Source organism: Phyllostomus hastatus, unplaced genomic scaffold (genome assembly GCF_019186645.2).
Source record: "Phyllostomus hastatus isolate PE091 unplaced genomic scaffold, TTU_PhHast_1.1 phas_scaffold_1066, whole genome shotgun sequence".
Taxonomy (NCBI): domain Eukaryota; kingdom Metazoa; phylum Chordata; class Mammalia; order Chiroptera; family Phyllostomidae; genus Phyllostomus; species Phyllostomus hastatus.
The window spans coordinates 14,083,214-14,098,400 of NW_025334004.1; the positions used below are offsets into that span (position 1 = coordinate 14,083,214).

At 59.0% G+C, this 15,187-nt stretch overlaps 1 protein-coding gene across 4 annotated transcripts; it reads right to left on the reverse strand.

The window, feature by feature from the left end:
- Window positions 1-4,541: 4,541 nt before the first annotated feature.
- Window positions 4,542-10,212, reverse strand: FGF8 (fibroblast growth factor 8). Of its 4 annotated transcripts, none has more exons than XM_045854475.1 (6): window positions 10,181-10,212; window positions 10,051-10,087; window positions 9,415-9,501; window positions 9,005-9,152; window positions 5,705-5,811; window positions 4,542-4,832 (listed from the first exon to the last, which is right to left on the reverse strand). In XM_045854475.1, exons 1-6 carry the CDS (start codon window positions 10,210-10,212, stop codon window positions 4,542-4,544), a joined length of 702 nt encoding a protein of 233 aa, XP_045710431.1. The 4 variants fall into 4 exon arrangements, with proteins under 4 accessions (XP_045710431.1, XP_045710430.1, XP_045710433.1 ...); XM_045854474.1 differs by having other exon boundaries at window positions 9,005-9,185; XM_045854477.1 differs by lacking the exon at window positions 9,415-9,501.
- Window positions 10,213-15,187: the final 4,975 nt, after the last annotated feature.

The window sequence follows — 15,187 nt, forward strand, 5'->3', positions numbered from 1 at the left end:
TGTTCCCTCCCCAGAGAGTCTATTGCATCTCTTGGCTCTAAAAATCACCCGAGTACTGAACACTCCCAAATTTGTATCTTCACACTAGACCTCTCCCCTGAATTCCACACTCATACAACTGCCTACTCAACATCTCCGCTTGCATATTTAGTCAGCTCAGACTTAATAGGGCCGTACCCAAACTCCTACTCTCCCCGCTCAGAATCCGCTCTTCCTGGGATCTTCTTCTCTTGCTGAACGACCCCTCCATCCTTTCAGATGCTCAGGCTGGAAACTCTGGAAACCCTTCCAGTCTTGCTTTCTCGCAGCCCATATGCAAACCCATCAACAAATCCTGTCCAATGTACTGGAAGAAACAACAACACACACACACACATCCAAAATCCAATCTCTCTCGTCACCTCTAATCTACTGTTACAATGATTTCATAATTGGCCTCCCTTGCCCCCCTACTGTCTACTCTCAACACAACCACCAAAGCAGCCTTGACAAAACTCAGTTCGGATCGTGTCGCTCTACTGATGACACCCCCGACGGTCTGTCCGCGGTCTCACGCAGGGTCAGAACGAAAGCCTTTTCAATGGCCCTGCATAGTCTGCCCTCCACGCCCACCCCTTTCATCTCTCTGGTCTCACCTCAGCTTCTATCATTCTCTGCACCCCTAACTGCCCTTCCCACCACACACACACACTCACACACACACACACACACACTCTCACACACACACACTCTCACACACTCATAACCTCCCTCCGCTTGGCTCCAGCCACACTGGGATTCTTCCTCTTCCCTCGATGCACAAGCCTTAGCCCTTACTGTTCCCTCTACCTGAATGCCTCTTCCCCCCAGATATCTGAAGGCCTCACCTCGGCTATCTGCCTGCCCCAACATTACGTTTTCAGGGAGGCCTTCTCTGAGCAGCCTGTTTAACGTGGCTGCTACCCCACACCACTACTCACATTCATTCCCTTCTCTGCGTTTCTCTCCATAGAGGATGTCAGTGTCTGCTGCACTGCACGCTGTTTGCTCCACATGCCCCACCACTACCACCAGAATATGAGCTCCATGATGCCAGGGCTATTGTCTCTCATTTCCTGCTTTGCTTATTTCCTTCCCCAGAACAGAGCCTGGTGCATGGTGGACACTCAACAGTGAGTGAATGAATGGAATTAGGGAAACACCTACAACCCTCAAGAGGCAGCCTGGGTCTGGGCATTAAGACCTGATTTCTAGTACTCGCTTTGGCCCTAGCTGTGTGAACTCTGGCCTCACATTGTAGGCAGCAGAGAACTGGCCCTTTGCTGCTGCGGCATTCTGGGACGATGCTTAGCCACGGCCTGCCTGCTGCCACTCTGCTGAGAGAGGAAGGCAGGGATGGACAAGACCTGGTGGAATAAGAGGAGAGAACTCTCGCTCCTTCTTCTAGCCAAGGCTTGGGTGGAGTCTTCACTGGCTTTGAAATGAGAGGCAAGGTTCCGGGTTGGACTTGGAGGCTTGGTGAGGGGCCCAGACCCTCCGGCTGAGTGGGGACAAATAGAGGCCTGTCCGCTAGGACTGGGCTCCTCCTCATGGGGAGTCTGTCCCTGTGAGGGCCTCGCGGGAAGCACTGCTATAAGAAAAGGAGAAGAATGGGAGGTGGGAAACAGGGGCAGGTAAGAACTGACCAGGGAGGACTGGCGAAGGCCCTCCGTGTGGATCGCCTGGGCCCGCACACTGGTCTCCAACGGAGCTGTGGGCGGTCAAGCCTTCATGCGGACCTCGACTGGCCCCCACGGCCCTCACAGGCAGCACCCACTCCGAGGCAGAGGGGCCAGCCTTTTGGCTGAGGAGAGAAAACCCGGGGCTCCTCCCTTTTCTGGGCCTTGCAACAGCACCCTGCTTGTTTTCCCTGAAATAAATGGGCTGAGCATATCAGGCCGGCAATAACCCCTTGAAATCAGTTGTTATCACAGTTAACAACCAGTTTGGCTTCAGTTCAGGCTGTTAACTATCAAACCACTAAGTGCCGGTAATGATTGATTCTCGGCCAGTTGCGGCTTGAGTGGGCTGTAAAACCCCATTAGCGAGGGCTCTGTGGAGGCAGCAACTCAAAGATAAACAAGGTGGTGGGTGCTCCGGCCCAGCCTAGCCCTGCTGCTTTGGCCTCTGCCCCCATGGCACCATGGCCTGGGGTCCTGCAAGGATTCAACCCCTTCCCAAAGCCTCAGGCAGCCTCATGGACCAGATACCAGCTGTCCCGTCCAGCTCTACTCCCCCTTGCCGCCGCCAGTCATCTCCCTCCTCCCTACAGGCAGGCCGGCTCTATGGACCACGGCCTACCTCTCCTCCCTCATCACACCCATGGCACAGTTCCACCCCACCACTCAGGAGTACTCAGGCATCGCAAGCCTGGGGGCTTCAGGGGTAGCTGTGGCCTGACCAGTCACCATCCTTGGCCCAGCCTGGCCCCACTTTGTGGCCAGGATCACAGGCAGGGAGAGCCTGACATTCCACTGCACCCCACCCCAGACTCCCTCCTGTCCTGTGGCTTCCCCCAGGAATTGCTCTCAAACAAATAAAATGTGGGTAATTACGGGGCTAGGGGCTGGACAGGCGGCCCTGCAGATGAAAGCGTTTCCTGGACGGTCTCTTCATTTGCATGGCATCAGAAGCTGCTCAGAAGGTGTGACTTTTCCCACAGTGAGACCCCAGCTCCTTGCACAATAAAGCGGGGCTGCTCACCCAGAATTAATTAAAGGGGGAGGGGAGGGGATGGAGCAAATGAGGAGGCACCAAGAGCTGGGGGAGCCAGAAGAGAGATGTCTAGAGCCCCTCCCTGAGTGCCCAGTGTCTATGAACCAGGAGAAACCTACTCTACCCAGAGGGCCGCGCCTTCACAGCAGGCTGAAGGTGACGTAGCAGGAGGTGATGTAGAAAAAGCCCAGGGCATCCCCAATCTCTCTATGCCAAGGCTTCCCACTGAGCCCTGAAATTCCAGATCCACCTGGATGGCCTGAGTCTGGGACTTGCAGTTACAACTCTAGGAGGCCAGTGTGGTTAGAAAGCTTTGGGGTGCTCCCCTCCCAAAGGATATGCGAAAGACCAGGAGCCCAGAGGGAAGACATTCCTGGATTGGCCCAGGAACTGGGCTATGGGACCGGCCAGGGGCACCCTCAAAGAAGGCAGCATGAGCAGCCAGCATGGGAGACCTCTGATGTAAAGACTGGGTCAGCCCTGCCCTCAGGGGACCTGCTGCTTCTGGGCTTGGGTGCTCCATCATCCCGTAGCACAGCGTGGTATGATGCGAGTGTCGCCGGTCCACATCCGAGCACACTCCCCTCCACCCACCGTGGACCAGTCCTCTTGCCCGCACCGTGACCTGCACTACCAGCCTGAGCTCCTCTCCATCCAGGCCCCCTCTCTCCAAAGGCAGCAGCCACCCCCTAAATCACAGTCCCCCAGGTCCTTCTGCAGCACCTGAGCTTGGCACCTTCTGCTCGCAGCTGTCTAACCAGATCTCCCACAGCTCACGCTGGTTCCACGTCACGATGGTCAACGCCAGCCTTGGAGGTCCCCCCTCTGACATATCCTCACCTTGGGCCCTGGCAGCTGCTCTTTTCTTTCACTTCCTGCAGCCTGACACTCAGAGAGAAGGAGCCCTGGCATCCCCCTTTTGCCCCGCACACGGACCGAGGCACACAGAAAGGCACCGTTCTCAGACTCATGGGATCCACGGTCGCAGCTCTGGCAGAGCCGTCATTTCTGGCCCAGGGGTGGCCTGGGCAAGTGTCAGCAATAACTCCTGTTAAAAGCTAGGAAGTGCATGTCTCCCAGGACCAGCTGAGGGCCTCTTCTTGCTCCTTCCCCTACTTCTGTCCTCCAGGGAAAACCCTGCAGTGACAATGATGGGGACGGGGACAGACATCAGTCCTTAGGCTAAAGGGAGGCTACTGTCAGACCTGGGGCCTGATTCGCTGCGTCTCCCAGCTCCGCCGCCAGCTGGGACAGGGCAGGGGGCAGGAAGCTGACCCCAGAAGGAATCACCCTCCAAGACACATTTTTAATACGCAAGTTAAATAAATATTTTAGTCATTTAATAGCAACTAATACACAACCTCCCCCCTACTGACAGCCACCCTTAAAACACCTGACCTAAGTCCTTACCCTTTCCTTCCCGCCCCCACCTGGGGGTGCAGTGGAGTTCCTAGCTGCCTGGCCAGCTTGCTCTGCAGGTACTGGGGGCTCAGAAGCACCGCTGCTGGACTAGAAAAAGCCTCCCATGCCCAGGGGGCCCCCCCTAATCTCAGTCTTGGCCACTAACTGGCCTTCCTGAGAGTTAAGAAGACACCACAGCCAAATGGAATACAAAAATAGAGCCTCTCTTTTGTTTAAAAAAAAAAAAAACCCAACAGCAAACAATTATCAACAACTAGAACCCGGGGCTTCCCCGGCTCCTCCCCAGCCTTCAGTAGAGCAGACCTCGTCTTGCTTGAGTTTCTGTTTGTGCTCCCCTGAGATGGAAATCTCCGCGCTGGGAGCCGCGGGAGGGGCCGGGCGGGCGCCTATCGGGGCTCCGGGGCCCAAGTCCTCTGGCTGCCGCGCAAGCTGCGCGTGAAGGGCGGGTAGTTGAGGAACTCGAACCGCAGGCTCTGCTCGGTGGTGTGGTGGCCACGGGGCAGCCGCTTCATGAAGTGGACCTCGCGCTGGTGCTGCCGCGTCTTGGAGCCCTTACGGGGCCGGCCCTTGCGGGTGAAGGCCATGTACCAGCCCTCGTACTTGGCGTTCTGCAGGGCGGTGTAGTTGTTCTCCAGTACGATCTCCGTGAAGACACAGTCTTTGCCTTTGCCGTTGCTCTGCAGGTAGGGGGGCCAGACACAGCGTTACTGGGCTCTCTCCGGAGCCCACCCCCTCATCAGAGGCAGAGGGCAGGCGGCCCCAGACAGCAGGTGGGCACCCCAGCAGATGGCAGGGTGGGCAGGAGCTGCAGCCCCACCCCCTGCCTGGGCACCCGCTCTCTAATCCCTCACAACCCGCAGCCCACCCGGCAACTTCCTGTCCTCCCGGGCAGCAGTGACACATGGCTATCTACCGAAAGGGCTGGGCCCCGACACAGAGAGGCAGCAGAGAGGGGGCCCAGACCCTGCCCACCCTGGCCTCCTGCCCACCAGTCTGGCCTGAGCTGCTAGCACCCGTTTCCCCACCTGCCCCCGTCAGCCCCTCAGGATTCCGGCTCCAGGGCCCCTGGGCAGCCACCCCATGGGGGAGGGGAGGCCTCCGAGGAGACGCTGAGTCCCAAGCCCCAGAAGCCCAGCAAGCGGGGAGCTCGAGGCTGGAGAGGAGCCGTGACTAATGGGGCCATTTCAGAGCTCGGCCGAGGGGCTGGGCCTGCGGCTTACTGAACATTCCAAATGCTGGTACCATGTAATTGGACATAATAGCAAAGCAATTTGGCGATTTGTTAAAAAGATATATGGAATTTACCAACCTTTCCCCCCCACCCCCCAGCCCCTTCCCTAGCCTTCCTTCTTCCTCCTTTGCCTTTATGGCTTTTCATCTCTCCAGCAATTTCCTTCTCCCTCACCTCTCCCCTTCCAATCGTCAGATAACCCCAAGGTGGCCCCAGGTCTCTCTGCCCACCTTGTTGATATCCTGGAGGAGCTGGCCAGCCCAGCCCGTGCTCCCCAGGCCCCAGCCCCGACCCCACCCCATCCTCCTGGGGCTCCACCTTGGCAATCAGCTTCCCCTTCTTGTTCATGCAGATGTAGAGGCCTGTCTCGGCGCCTCGCACTCGAACCCGGCTGCCGAAGGTGTCTGTCTCCACAATGAGCTTCGCTGTCCGGGACAGAGGAGGGAGGTTACTGGAAGCCCCCTCGCCCCCACGGCTCCGTGTCCCCACCCCAACAGGCCCACAGACTCATCACATCCTAGCAGCCACTGCTCCAAGGCCCAGGTACCCAAGAGGTGGGCTTCAGCCCCCTAGCTAAGGTCAAGCCCCCCACCTGGGCCAAAGGCCCCTCACCTGGGTTTACAGAGGGGGATGAACAAGATCATGATGTGCCAATCTCAGAGGGGCCTTGGGGCCTTCAAATTGAAAAGTCCCTCTTTTAAAACCAGACGGTAATGATGTTGAAGTCAAGGTTTCGAGACTAGGGTTTTTCTGCTGCTCAGAAGATCTCTGAGAATCATTCCAACTCCAAATGTCAAGTGCAATGCCTCACAGGTCGTTTCATACATCCGGGAAGGGTGGTGGCCTCCAGTCCTGAGGCCAAACGTAAAAGCACTGTCTCCTGTTTCTGGTACCTGGGGTTTGAACTCACAGCCTTGGCCAGCCCTCTTTCCCCACTGCTGTTGTGTTGGGAAGGCCATAGGGATGGGACAGCTCTCCCTAACACAGCCCCTAGCCAGCTGCTTTCCCTGAACTCAGAACCCAGCTGGGAGGGTCCTGCCTCTTCCCCTTGCATCCCAATCGCCGCCGAAGTCCCCAGCACATGCCTGTGCCCATAAGTCAACAACTCGATGTCTTTCCTCTCTCACCCTCCATCACAGCCAGCCTTCTTGCCCCAGTGCCCCAGCCCTTTCTGTGCGTGTAGAGGGAGGAAATCAGGCATGCTTGCCTCTCAGGCTTGGGAGAAAATATGGAGCTGAGTTCTGGGCCTTCCTCCCCATCCTCCTCCTCCTCAGACAGCAAACTTGCCACAGAAGCCAGTTCCTGTCCACTCTGTGTCACTCCTCCCTTTTGAGGCTGTCCCCAAAAGGGAGTGAGGGCTGACTTAGCCCTTTGGGACGGGACTGAAGGGGCGGGGTCTCCTGCCCTCCCCACTGCAGCGTCCAGCCCCGTCCCTCCTGGAGAGCAGTTCTGAGACTCCCGGAGCTGCCACCCAGCCTCCACTGACAAGGTGGCACCTTCTCTGTCCCTGAGACTCCTGGGAAGATGGGCGTCGAGGTCAGCAAGACAGCCCCCAATGCCCAGCCTGTGACTGCCCACCCCCTTACATGAGCACAGAGCAGGGGCCCAGCGGCCAAGTCCTCAGTCTGGCTCCAAGTCAGCCAAGGGGAAGTGCAGCTGTCACCCCTCCCCACCCACCTCCTTTTGGACCCGGCTGGCCTGCTCATCCCTCTGCCTGGTCTGCCTTCCAGCGCAAAAAGTAGCCGCTTTTAAGGGGCAGGAAGGACACGGATGGGAGAAGGGCGAGAGGATCCCACTTGGAGGATCCCACCGGGAGGATTCTGGCCAAACCAGGAAGGTAGAGATGGAGTAGGCCCCTCCGCCACTTCCTGGGGCCCATTAGAGAGCAGCTAGGGCCTCTCTGCTGTTCTTTCCAAGACTCATCCTGTCCTGGCTGCACACCCTAAGTCTGCTCTTGGGCCCTCCAACTTCTACCCCTGCCTGCCGGGCAGGCAGGGACCATCCAAGGAGCCTGGGAAGCCTACTTCCTATCCGTGTGAAGAGAGAAGTGGGCATCAGACATCTGATGTCTGAAGACGAGTTCTTCTATGGCCGCTTGGCCTCTTCTCCCCTCCCCAAAAGCCAAGGATGCTGGGCCATTTGCTCTGATGGAGCAAACCCAGAAGGAGCCAGGCAGGCATCCATTCCCATTCCTAGGAAGCTAAGAAGGGCAGCTAGCAGCCAGTCTGGAGGGACAAAGGGAAGGTAGGCTGGCCCTGCCAGCCCAGCGGGGGAGCTCGGCCACTGGGCAGGCCGCCGCCACCCCACCCCCCAACCAGGAGCCCCCACTCGCCTTCCTGGATGTTTCTGGGGAGCTGGGGCTGCAGTGCACAGCGGCTTCCCCGACCGGGCTTTTGGAAAGCTTAACATTTTCAAACCTATTCTTCCACCCAGTGACAGATTTATCCCAGGAAAATTATGTCTCCTTCTCCAGCTTTGAAGGGAAGTCAGCTACGTCGACGCAGAAAAAATGCAGCGAGACATACTCGATCCCCCAAACTGGCTCGAGAAGAGGAGAAAGTATTCAGGAAATGTTTAAAACGGTGAAAGTAAGAAGAGTTTTAATCGCTCTGCCAGACGCGGGGGTCTCTCCAGAGATTCATAGAGAACAATCTTGAACCTCTTTTTTAACATTTGCAGACTTCCAACTCTTTTCAAACTCCACATCTGAAAAAAGGGGCTCGTTCTTTTTCTGTTTTATATCATCCTTCATTTTTCTTCTTAGCTCTTAAAATGCCTCACCTTTTTATTACATTTTAATAGAGTCTTCCCCTCTGCTTTCATGCTTGTTTAACTTGGTCATTATTTAAAGGTTTTTAAACTCACAATAATCGCTCTCTAAAAACAACACCAGCCGCCCAGAGGGCTTGCTTTTCTCTGGGCACATCAGGACTCTGGAAATTGGCCTTGTTTCAAGGCAGGAATATTGAATGTTTTAGAAATCAATCAGTCCTCGGCCTCTGCACCGGGCAGTAGCTCCCTGTACTCACCGCCCCACCGGGAGCCGAGAGCCGGCTCCGACCCACCGCCTGGGTTCCTGGGCGAGCGGAGCAGGGAGGCCCCTTCCCCTTCCCAGAAGGGTCCCCGTGTGTAACTGACCCTTCTGATCAAAGCGTTTAAAGGTTCACAGCACCCCCTCACAAGCTGGGAGAGTTGGGGGGACTTCTCTCCCTTCTCTTTCCCACTCTCCTTTTGTGGGCCCTGGCGACATATCCTCTTTCAAGAGCTTCCCTTAAACCTGGGCCCCCTCCCCCTGAACCCTCTGCCTCCACCTGCAGCTGGGGAGGGGTGTATGAAAGGGGGAGGTGTAAAGGGAAATTCCTGGATTCATTCATCTGCTGGGCAAGGAAGGGGCACCCGTGGGCCAAGTACTCCCCAAGGTCCCTTCCCAAACCCTCTCTTCTCCAGCTGACCCCCAAAACACTCTTTTTGCCTTAACCCATTGCCTTCTGAGCTGGGAGCCTGCAGAGCCCTGGCCCACACAGCTGCGGCTGGTGGGTCCGGTCGCGGCAGGCCCGCCGGGGAAGGGGGCGCGTTCCCCGAGCTGCCTTCACCCTGCCGCGGTGCAGCGCGCCTTACCGAAGGGGTCCCCGTCGTCTGCCATGGCGTTGATGCGCTTGTTGGCCAGGACCTGCACGTGCTTCCCGCTGGTGCGGCTGTAGAGCTGGTAGGTCCGGATGAGGCGGCGGCTGAGCTGATCCGTCACCAGGCTCTGCTCCCTCACATGCTGTGTAAAATTAGGTGAGGACTGAACAGTTACCTTTAGGAAATTGAAAAATACACAACACGCCATTATAATGCTACTCTGCCCAGGGGCCCCAGTGGCCCCCATTGCCCTGTACCCCACCTCCACTGCCCCAGGCAGCGGGCAGGGGCTGGGGGTCCCCCCAACATGCCAGCTCAGGCTACCACCCCCCACCCAGGAAAGCCGGGCGTGTCCAACCCAGCGTGATGGGTGAGCCGGGGGATGGGGAAGGGTCTGGACCCACCTGTTGGGAAACACCCTGGGACTCGCGGCCAGCTCGGAACAGGGAAGCCAGCTCCCTGCCCAGCGCAGGCCCCCCGCCCGGGCCTTCCTAGAAGAGCAGGGCGCTTTTAAGTAAGGAGGCAGCGCTGCCTGACCCCTGACATTTATAAAGACAAATTTACGGAGCAAATGTTGGGAGCACAGAGGGCCTAAGCACCTGATCTTTCCGCCAGACCCGCCACAAACCTCCCCCGGGAGCCGCGGGGAGGGTCCCTGAGGCAGGCCCCCGACTTCTGACAAGAACGCTCCCTTGGCCCCGACCTGCCCCCTTCCTCGGCGACCAGGTGAGGCTGCCCGTGGAGTACCCCAACCTGGCTGGAACGCGTGGGAGACAACGCTAGACTTAGAGACCTTGGTTGGGTTCTAGCTTCGATACGCACTGGCTGTGTGACCTTGTGCTGGGCGCTACCTCTCTGTTCCTTAGCTCCCGACTCGGGATAGTTCGGGGTTGGGTTTCTAAGGCTCCTTCCAACCCTGCCGCGCTGGCCGCAGCATCGGTCCTGGTGCCCCTGCCCGACTTGGCCAGCAGGCGCTCCCCGCCGGAGCCCGGCCCCCGGCCCCCGGCCCCCGGCCCCCGCCTCCGCGCAGTGCGCCTTACCTGGGCTTGGAGGCAGAGAACCAGCAAGTGCAACAGCCTGTGGGAGACAAAAGCGGGCGGGAGAGAGAGGGGCGCAGGGTGAGCGAGGGGCGCGGCGCGCGGCCGGCGGGGACGGGGCGGCGGTACTCACAGGCAGCTCAGCGCCGAGCGGGGGCTGCCCATGGCGCGCGGCCCGGGGAGCGCGGGGAGCCCCGGCGGGATCACGCCGGCCCGCGGGCACACGAGCTGAGACCGGCGGCGAGCGAGGGCTGTTCGAGGGCGGGAGCCCGGCGGCGGTGTCGACGCGGCTCCGCAGGTCCCGTGGAAGGTCGAGCTGGCCGCGCCGAGCCGCTCTGCGCCGCTACCGGAGCCGGTGGCCGCTGGCTACTCAGGAGCCGGAGCAGGCGGAGGGTAACGGGCCGGCAGGGTGGGTGGGTAGGTGGGAAGGGGAGGGGGAGGGGTGGGGGCGGGGGGCGCCGCACCGGGCGCGAGGGGGGAGCGCGGGGCGGGCGGCCGGAGCCCGCAGCCCCGGCTAGGAGCTGGGGCCGGGACGCAGCCCGGGGCGGGGGCGGGGCGGCCGGGGCGGGGCGGCCGGCGGGTCTGGGATTGGGGGTCTGGGCCGGGGGAGGGGTCTGGGGACCCACCGGAGGGGCGTGGGCGGCCGGGGTGGGCGCCTTCCCCCCTCCTGGGCCCGTCCCCTCGCGCACTCTTGAGGTCTAGACACGCGGGAATAGGGGGCGTCTCGGGCGCCCGTTCCATGGGGTCCCTAGACCCTCCGCTGGGGTTTCCTGGACTTCGGGCGCGTCTGAGTCGGAAGGTGCCAGGGCTCCACCGTGGGGCCCGTCGGCTCACGCCTCTGCCTATGCTAGCGGGTCTCTGAGCCACCTACTGTGCGCTCCTGCTGCGCCCGCCCCTGGGAAGTGGCCGCTGACTCTGGACTGAAGGGCACTACGTGCCTGTGCGACGGGGAACCGACCCCCACCTTTCTGCTGAGTACCCTGCCCTGCCTGTCTCTCCGTCTCTCTCAGTCTTCAAGAAGCCCTGAGAGAGAGAAATGTCTCCTTCCTACCTTCTAGCACCCATTATCACCATCACCTCCGCTCCTGTTACCCCCGCCCCCAATACAAATACACACATATGCTGACCTGAAGCTTCGGAGGAACACGAGCCCCCTATGTGGGAGAGCCCAGAAGTCCCTGGCAAGGACCCCCAGTCCCTGCCAACCCCCAAAGCAATGGGCAGATGGGGCAAAAATAACTACTCTTAGCTGTTTTTCCTGGAGAAGAGACTTCCGTCCAGGCCGCCAACTTTTCTCTCTCCGAGTCCCATTATTCGTGCACTTAAGAGGCATTTACACACCTACTGTGTACTAGACAGGGACTGGTGCTTTCTGTCCACTGGGGCGGGGGGGGGGGCGCGGGAGTGCCGAAGGAGGAGGTATGTATGGTCTTGTCCAAGCCTTTCCCAGGCCCTCATTGCTTCCCCTGGCAGGAGGAGGGGTGCTTCTGGAAACCCGGAGCCATGGTGCTACTTTGGGAGCAGCTTGGGTGGGCAGAGGTGCCCTTGGGGTAGGTACTTCTGAGAAGCAGGTGAAGCCACTGATGCTCTGCCCAGCTGCTGCCTCTGACCACACCCCCTTGCCCCACGGGCCCCCTCGCTCCTTGGGGGTTGGGCTGGAGGGGTTGGGTGGTCTTAGGAAGCCATTAGGCCAAAGGCAGTAAGTAGGCAGGCCCTTTTCCAACAGTAGAGCCAAGTTCTGCTTCCCTCCTGCTCCTCTTCCTCCCCCCACTCCCAGCCATAATGCTAACAGTGAGAAATATGGGAAAACAGAGTCAGAAGACTTATCCCAAAGATCTCATCGCTCCTCAGAGGAGTGGACCTCCTGAGCCCACCTGTCCCCCCCTCCAGGAGCCAATTCACTCAGCGGGCTCTTGCCCAGACAGACCTCCAGGCAAGGACCATGTCTGACCAGCTCGGAGCTGGCAGCTCATGGCACAGAGCTGGGCAGGGCTGCTCTGCAGTTAGCATTTGAGATGAGTGTGTGCAGTGGGGAAACTGGCTGAGCGTTTCAACCTCAGCCCCTGCGCGGTTCCCCAGGGAGACTTGCCTTCACCCCTTGCCTCCACCCCCTTGCCTCCACAGGTAATAACCATAAACACCACCATTTACTGAGCACTCATGTTTGCTACAAGCTGGGCTTACACCCTCTCCTCTCAACCCCACTAGGAGATGGGCCCATTGGGTGGGTGGGGGTGAGAGGTGAGGTGGGCTCCAGTGCCCACAACCCAGACCAGCCCCTGTGCTTTATGGTGCTCCTCTGTGTCAGAGGCCTGCGGGACACCTGTTGAGTGCCTACCTCCCCAGCTGCACTGCTGGAAGCAGGCAGGATACTCACCATCGTAACCCCATGCCTGTGAAGAGTAGGCCCTTGAAAAAGTTTGTGTGCATGTGTTTGTTGAATGAATGAGTGGAGAGATGGAGAGCAGAGGATCTGAAGGGCCTTCTCCCTACCCAGTTCTCTGAAAATGGTCTGATGAGAACAGGGAGACGGACTCAGGCATTCAGCCCAGCTTAGTGCGTTGTGCCTAGTCCTGGAGTCACAACCAGAGCCACTGGGCACCGGTCCTCCCCTGGAAAGGTGGCGGGGGAGCAGGGTGAAAACCAGAGCTCCTGGACCAGACCAGGGTCCAGCCCGAGTTCTGGAGCCCCCAGAAGCTTCCGAAGGCCCTAGGCTGAACCTCAATAATCATAACCACCCTTCTCTCCCCTCCGCCTCAGAGAAGATGGGCATCTGGGGCCTAGAAGTGTGGAGGCCAGGATTTTAGTCCTACACCTCAACCTCCACCAAAGAGCCTGCTTGTGTGGGACCAGAATTCCTTCACATTTGGAGAACTTCCCCTGAACTAGATCCTGGACGATTTGGGGAGATTCTTTTCATCTCCCCAAAAGTCCGAGAGTTTACAGAGGGGCAGATGGGGACACACCGCACCCAGCCCCAGGTCCGGTCTGGGTGCACTCTGAGTGACAGATGCAAAAATATTCCTTCAGGGCCCCCGCAGGCCGCTCTCTCCCTCCCTCACTCCCTCGCTCGCCTCCCAGCCAGCTCTCTTCTTCCTTTATCTTATCAAAGCCCCGTAATTACAATTGCTATTTTGTTTCTTCGAATCTGCAATCAGAGCTCCCTGGCCCTGATGAGGGAGCGCCTGTCAGCCTGATCGCTGAGTGACAGCCCGGCCGCCTTTCCCCGCCGCCCCCACACTTCGCAAACACAAATACACACACACACACACACACACACACACACACACACACACACCCTCGCCTCCTACAAACACAAACACACACTCCTCACCAACACAAACAGCTTCTCTCCGCAAACACGCCCTCGCGGAGACCCAAACACACACCTTCAACCTCCTTCCAAACGCATCCCTCGCCCCCCGCCCTCTCCAGCCCCCTCCGATCCCCACCAGGTTGCTCGGGCTGCCACTCGCTCCCTGGCGTGCCTCCTGCGCTAGGCGTTCAAAGCGCTGCGGTGTGTCCGCTGACCGTTGAAATGCAAATTGTGGAGACTGTGTTAAGCACTGCGGACACCGTGAGGGAGCTGTCCCGGTCTCCCCGCGAAAGGCAGGCCTGCCTTTCCTCCCGTGGTCTGCAGACCCCAGGGCACGCCTTCGAGCCTCAGTGCTCCGTGGCCAGAGTGAATTGGCAGCGCTCCTACTGTGCGCTGAGGGTGTAGAAGGGGGATCGAGGAAAGACGGGGTTGCGGGGAGCCGAGGAGGGAGAAAAAATAATTCCTAGGCATTATCCCCCGGGTGCCTGGTCTGGCCGGGAAACTCCCGGACGCAGGGGCAGATGTGGATTAGGCCCCACTGCGGGCAGGAGCGTGCTCCGCGCTGCCCGGTCATTCTCGGAAACCCACCAAGACCACAGCGGAGGCACCCAGTGAGCCATCGGCCGCTTGCGTGGGGCGAGGCAGGCACATATTGGGGCAGAGCCATGCGCAGGGGGTAGCTGGGTTGGCCTTCCTCTGCCCCCAGATGGCTCCCCCCCCCCGCCCCGCACCCAGCGGGTCTCCGGTGCCTCCGACCTTGGACGTGCGGAGGACTTTGGAGGCTATAGGCGAGAGGAGATAGGGGAATGCTCTAACGGAGTCCGTCCAGTGAATGATGAATGAATGAATGTATCTAGTCAGCCTTACTTACTCCCTCGCCTTTCGCCTAAACTTTGGCGGCCAGACCACTTGAGGGCAGCGAGCTCCTGCACGCCTAAAGCCCCTAAAAGAGACAACATGGGGCATCCACAGGGCCACAGGCAGTTTCAACGTCGCCCACAAGAGGGCGCAAGCTCCCCCTACCCCTGTGTCCCTTTCTAACCTATGAAGCGGTAAAGTGAATGATCTCAAGCCTGGCTACCCTCCTCCACCCTGGTTCTTGGTGGAAGCACTTCAGGGAAGTTCTCGGGAGAGGAGAAAGGGGCCTGAGACCCTGATCACTGCAACAACAACAACAACAACAACAACAACGACAAAATAGAGGGATCGCCTTCCTTTCTCAACTTGAGGATAAAGGGAAGTTAAAAACTGGACCTCTGCTCCTCACCACAGAGCAGGAAACTTCTTCTAGGCATATGTTGAAGAGGGAGTGCTTTTCAGGGGCACTCTCTCCGAAGTTTACCTAGCTGGCCCAATGCCACCTTGGGCCAAGTCCCTTGGGGTTCGCTAGGGACCCCTACTTGTTCAACTCATTGTGGGAGGGAGTGGGCCTGCCCCCCACCCTCACCCCCACCCCAGGCACTGTTCTCTGTCTATCCTCGGCATGTCTGGCCCCAGGCTACCCCAGGAGTTAACCTTTTATTTGTTTGTTTGTTTGTGAGCATTGAGACACCCCACCCCATCGACACAGCTGCTGAACTGCTGACCCCAGAGTTGGTCACATACACATGCATCCCTTTCTCTTCTTGGCACAGCAGCAGCCAAGCCCAAGAACCACCTAATTCCAGGCACCAGAGACCCTAGACCAGGCGGTGTGTATGGGGGGCAGAAACCCCTTAACCCAGGAGACTGAAACCCAGAGGCTCTTCTCTGCCCCCATATGCCAGGCCACCCGGATTCTGGTTTCCCTGTCACCCAATCTGGTCAGCCCCCTCCATCTGGCCC

What these genes read in the sequence shown, in the direction of transcription:
- FGF8 (XM_045854474.1), bottom strand. Translation starts at nt 10,212, where the DNA reads ATGGGCAGCCCCCGCTCGGCGCTGAGCTGCCT. An exon ending in CGCTCGGCGCTGAGCTGCCT is followed by an intron (nt 10,088 to 10,180) that starts GTGAGTACCGCC and finishes TGTCTCCCACAG; the next exon opens with GCTGTTGCACTTGCTGGTTC. An exon ending in CCCAGGGTGTTTCCCAACAG is followed by an intron (nt 9,186 to 9,414) that starts GTGGGTCCAGAC and finishes AATTTCCTAAAG; the next exon opens with GTAACTGTTCAGTCCTCACC.